This window comes from Abramis brama (genome assembly GCF_963993115.1).
Source record: "Abramis brama genome assembly, chromosome: 5".
Lineage (NCBI taxonomy): Eukaryota > Metazoa > Chordata > Actinopteri > Cypriniformes > Leuciscidae > Abramis > Abramis brama.
In genome coordinates this window covers 24950936-24956938 of record NC_139967.1, presented here as the reverse complement: position 1 = coordinate 24956938, position 6003 = coordinate 24950936, and the positions used below count along the sequence as shown (strand labels likewise).

Sequence of the window (6003 nt, the reverse complement as noted above, 5' to 3'; positions counted from 1 at the left end):
AAATACAGTAAACTGGCTGAGGTAGAGAATGAAGTTGCCAAATAAACACTTTAATGGAACACTTATCTAAGCTAAGAGGAATTCTAGGTGGACACTTAAACATCCGGAGTCTGATGCCAAAGTTGGATCAAGTTCATATTCTTTTGACTGAATCAAATTTAGATTACATTTGTTTGAGTGAAACATGGCTTCGAGGTAATATCCCTACAAACATGGTAGATGTCTCTGGCTATGTCTGTTTTAGAAAAGACAGATCATCTGGTAAGGGTGGTGGGGTGTTGATCTATATTAGAGAAACGTTTAAATGTATAAGAGTTGATCTAAATACAAAAATTGAACACAAGGGCAAAGAGCCTTTTCTGTTGAGGGCTCCAAACTCTGGAACCTGTTGCCAAATGAGTTTAAGGCAATACTTGAAATAAAGTCCTTTACATTGACGGTAAAAATACTATTCTGAATTCCTATTCCGTCTCATCTTGCATGTCGTGTTTTTTTGCATTAAAGTGCGTATTTTGCATAAAAGCCAATAAAGGAAGTTATTTGTTATTTGTAGACTCTATACTATTTTACTAGCTTTAAATAGTTTATTAAGTGGCCAGTCAACAAGACAAGAATTAATAAATGAGATACTTATAAATCTACAGAACATTGGTTTAGTTCTGAGGGTGCATATGTGGGAGTAGGCTAAATGAAATAGTCCACTGAGTAAAGCAGAAATAATAGGAAAAATGAAAGAACACATGAATAGAAAGTGGCAAGAAACAGCTGTTTATTTAGGCTAGGCTGTTTTTTGAACAATGACATGCAGCATTAGCACATTTGACTGTTTGTGCCTCAACTATTCAATCACAAAACACTTATTTAAAAAGTGAAGTTCATGCATACTTCTTTTACTAGAAACACATCTCACATAGACATTTCTAAGCATAATCATATAACCAGTTACCTGCTAATTTATATTCAAAATGTAATTCTCTTCATGCTGTCTACTATACATGCAGTTTTGGTGATATTCTGTTTATAGGATAATTTGATATATGATTATAGGATAATTTGAGCATCTGACAGTTACTGCTGAAAATCACAAAATGCTAATTTCATTCTTCATTAAATAAAATCCAATAAACTAATACTAAAAATCCAATAAGCACCAAAAGAATAATGAGGAAAACAAGCAAAACAAGAGCAATAAGCCAACAAGGAGCAAAACGAAGGAATCTTTGCATTGAGTCTCCATAAGTGATTAGTCTGCCATTTTCAGCACTCTGGTCTCTGGGTAGATTTCGATTTCCATCATCTTCTGCAAGAATGAAAGACAGCTTATATAAAATATAATACCATAGGTTTTTGTTTTATTCCTTCACATTCCTTCATTTATTTTTATAGCTATAATTAATTACGATATTGCATGGTAAGAGTGAACATTTTACTGAAGAATGAAGAATGTAAAGCTTGGAATACTTACTAGTCAAGAAATAATATGAAGTCAGATTCTGGAAGGGAAATTAATATATGAATATATTTGTGTTAATTACAATAAAACACACATTCGTCTTTCACTTTGGACCCTTTTCACACATTTGCTGGTTTCAGAAGCGGAAGTTATCATGAATGGGTAAACTTCTATACAGCAAATATGATCATTACATTCCTGATTGTTGCAATAGCAAAAGAAAAGAAAAATACACGATAGCTTTTCCACAAGTTTCTAAACGAGAAAAATATCTAAAGAGATTGATTACAACAGTCAGAAGAGAAAAAGGTGTCAGATTTAGCCTATCTTCCCTCCCTGTATTTATGTTGTATTTATTTTTTATAAAAAAGTATAGTGTTACAAATGTACATTTAAAAAAATGGAAATATAAAAACTTTGCTAGATTTTTACGTTTTAATAACTGGAAACACATCATCGCAGTTTATGAAAAGTGTCCATGGTGATCAACATGCCTACCTTTGAATTGAGGTGCTGTGCAGCTTTAGCAATTGCATCGTCATTCTTCTGACATCTCAGTAATTCGTTATCAAAAATCAGACAGTCCACTGCAAATATGCCATGTCCCTTTATAGCATTGTTGCTGTCTGGGATAATTCTCTCAGGGTCAAATGTAAAATGGAGTATCACCATGATGACTGGCTTGAAACCTGTAGGGCAGTGGATTGTTAATTGGATCATTAAAAAATAATAAAAAATTGGTTAAGTTTAATTAATTATGTTTTATTATTAATCTGGCTTCACCATTTGTAACTTGATCAATGTACTTCATTGCAGCGTCAATGTCAGTTCCAGCACGAGAAACAATGGTGCAGAAAAACAGTATGAATTGACATCGCTCAGGGGAATAGACCTCCTTCAGACCAGATACTTTATTACGAAGACTTCTCTTGAATTCATCTCCAACAGAATCCATTGTCTGTACTGGGTCCAAAATAAGAGGGGAAAGATAAAACAGTTGAAGAACAGAATACAATTTAGAATATTCAGCATTTTAACTAGTTACATCTTAGCCTTTCATTAACACAAACTTTCATTAAAATGTTATTTTATTAATCAATTCATTATCCTTATGCAGCCTCGTTTTCATTCCTGTTAAAAAATAGTCTAAATATGAAATGTCAGCATTTTGAATGCATTTATGGTCAACAAATTACATTATTGGCAGTTTATTGTATGGATCTACTGCATGTTTTCAAATGGATGATTTTTTATCTATAATCTATAATTTATCTATCTATCTATAATTTTTTTTTTTTTTTTTTTTTTTTGCTCTCTCGTTTTAATTGCTGTGTAGTTACCTCTCTGTAAAATCTTGTTCTAATCTTTATAGCAGGAACAAGGAAGCAGCACTGGGATGTGGTCAAATGTTCTATAAATAGAACCTATTATAGTGTGATTTGTTTTTTTTTAAGTGCTATAGAGGAGGCGAATGTTGGAGAGCTAATGAGAGCTAAAAACCTGGTTATATACGTGGTTACGTATATACGTGGTATAACGTGGTTATATAGCCTATCACAGATGGACTCGATGATGGAGAGATCAGATCATCCTGGCTGTTGTCAGACTCCTTGTACATACAGAAATCTCACTGGATTATTACAATTAGTGGCAAAAAGAATGTTTGGAAATGTAAACTGATATTTCCTACTGACACACTACAGCAAAATATATAAATAACTGACTTAAAACCATTTTTTGGGGGGACGGGGGGTGGGGGATATTAACATGCTATTTTTTCGCTTGGAAGTCTTCTTATCTTTCATGCTAGATTCCCATGAAGGATCTGGATCTTGGCGAGCTGCCCTGCTTCTGCTTCCTATCCCACTGAAAATTAACTGGGATGATCTCGTGGTTGTACTGTAAAATGCATCCCCTGACCAAGTGTGTAAGATATATTAATAAAATAAATTAATAACAAATAAGTAGGCTAGGTAAATACAAACAAGCTGGAAAATGTGCCAAATTTCACTTTTCCCAGCTGCTCGCAATGACCAGTCCGTGACTGCCTTATATTTAGCACATTTATTATAGGCTATTAATAATAAAGACTATGGCACTTCCGGTGAAAAAGGTCGTCCTCTATGTTCAGTCTTTTAAACAAGACAGTCCATGGCCACACCCCCGTGCTACAGCCCACGACACAAATTACAAGACCAAAACTGGAAAAAATAGAAAATTGGTTAGATTTCCTGGCTTTCTGAAGTCACAATTTAGCAAAAGTATCTACTGATGAAGTAGCTACACAAAAAAAAAAAAAAGAAAAGAAAAAAAAAATGAACGTCTAATTTTCATTTTTAATTTTTGTATTTGCATTTTTGGTATAAAACAAATCTGAAGCGACACGGACCAATCTTACAGTATTTCTGATCTATATATCATTTCGGCTAAAACACTTGTGGAAGATTTCCATCCATTTGTATTTTACAGTTTTGTGATAGGCCTATGCACTTTAAAATCTCATTCACAAATAACCAGGTAAAGTTCCAGTGGGATAAAAAAATACATAAAATAAGGCATAATGAAGGACAACAGCTACTTACTGTACTTCATATTCTTCAGAGGCTGAAAGGGCTGTGTGAGGTCTGAGCGCTGAATCCTGAGTCATTGAGCAAAACTTTCATTTTTAGTTGATTCAAGCTTAATGTTCTTTCAGTTTCGTTTTGACTCTAATGTGCAAATAAACGTCTAAAAATCAGTTACAGCACAATAGGCTGCATGCGTCTGTTTTATAATTACTACTACTACTGCTACTGCTTAGGCTACATAATAATCAGTAGCAGAAAATAAATATTTTATTAAATCATTTAATAGTTAGCCTATAGTTGTAAGTTAAGGTGTGTAATAGCCTACTGTATGGATTTTAACAAAAGATTAATTGTGTTACTTTATTATTGTATAGGCCTACTCAAGTTCTCTTTCATACCAGGGGCGTAGCCACGGTCCCGTGCTCCCATGGCAGCTGGCATACCTAAAAATGGATGCAGAATTATTTTTTATAGTCTCAATAAAAAATGTTTTACTAAACTTGGGCTATTGTTGTTTACTTTAACCCTTTCACGCGTAAGTTAAAAATATTTTAACTGACCCCTTGTTTCCATGGCGTTGCGTCATGATTGTCAAGTGACACACCGCTAGAGAGCCAAAGTCCCTCCATAGACAGTATATAAACTGGACACAGCGACCCCATTGGATTCAACGGAGACAAGTGAAGTCAATTAGAAGCTCTCACTTCCTGATGGCTGAGCGTACTGCGCAGACTCAGAACTGAGCTTGACGACGTAGATGTGACGTGAGCAACCCGTCTGTCTTCTAGTAGCTGTGCCAAGAGAAATTTGAATCATTCCCTTCTGAAACTTGCAGAGACGGAGAGTGTGAATAGGAGGTGTCCATGAGCTAGGAGCAGGAGCAACTTTGCTAAGTATTCTGATTAATTACTTTGTCATTTTGCCTCCACGTCCCCCCGATTGCCCGCGAGCTTCTCCTCCTGTCCATACGGTAATCTCTCTACTGTGCAACAGAGAGTCGCGTGATTATGACGCAATCGTTAGCCTATTTTTACAAAAACTGCATCTACGGGGCCATAACGTAAGCTATAAGATAATGGAGCCTTTTATACATTTTCGTGTTTCTTTTGAAATAAATAATGGACAAATGGAGTCTTTAAACGCCTCAGATGTAAAGTTATTTGCTGTCAAAGTGACACCAAAATGAATGGGAGTCAATGGAATGCTAAAGGTGGGGGTCCGCTAATCAATGGCGGCGCCCGGGGAAGCTTCAATGTTTTCCGAAACACTGCCCATCTGGGTAGATGCACCATAGGCCTATTTCACAAAATGGCGACCGAGACGATCACCATTCATTCTCAAAATTGACTGTGAACCATAGATATTATATAGAGACTAGATTCCCTATTGGCCGCTGGGCACTGAGAAATGCGGCCGCCATCTTAAACCGGACGTACTCCTAGTTTCGTTGCGTGGCAGCAGTTAAGATGCCAGAGCACTGTGGATCATTTTCCTGTTCTAATCGGCGGACCATCGCAAATAGGGCCCGGGGGATTACTTTTAACATTACCGTACTATTGGTTGTATTTTGTGAATAGAATATTACCAGATAATTGAGAAGGAGCAAGGATCTTTGATATTACTGTACTGAAATCGTAGCCAGCTAATGTTAGCTAGGCAATGTTTACTGCACCAGCCGGTGTTCACCCGGCATGGAGAGGTGGGGTAAAGTAATAATTACAAGAGCTTCTCTGTTATTTTAGTCCCGTCCGAATGTGCCATCTCAGTAATAATTACAGACAATGTCAGTAAAGATTACGGCGACTTTTACCTTCTGTAAAAAGGTCCGGGAAAATTACCTCAGGTAACGTTTATATTAATAGACGTGCGAATAGACCCTCTGTAAATCAAGTAATTTCGAGTTTAAAAGTAGTTTCCTGTGGATTTTCTGGAATTGAGACGCTTGAAAAGGCATTCAGTTGCGTTCTAGACACTGGGAGAAGT

The 6003-nt window shown here is 36.1% G+C and overlaps 1 protein-coding gene across 1 annotated transcript; it reads right to left on the bottom strand.

Moving 5' to 3' along the window:
- Nucleotides 1-747: 747 nt before the first annotated feature.
- LOC311083380 (uncharacterized protein) lies at nucleotides 748-4121 on the bottom strand. Its single transcript, XM_084114864.1, has 5 exons — nucleotides 4036-4121; nucleotides 2237-2416; nucleotides 1952-2142; nucleotides 1466-1493; nucleotides 748-1300 (listed from the first exon to the last, which is right to left on the bottom strand). Exons 1-5 carry the CDS (start codon nucleotides 4043-4045, stop codon nucleotides 1098-1100), a joined length of 612 nt encoding a protein of 203 aa, XP_083970990.1. The 5' UTR covers nucleotides 4046-4121; the 3' UTR covers nucleotides 748-1097.
- Nucleotides 4122-6003: the final 1882 nt, after the last annotated feature.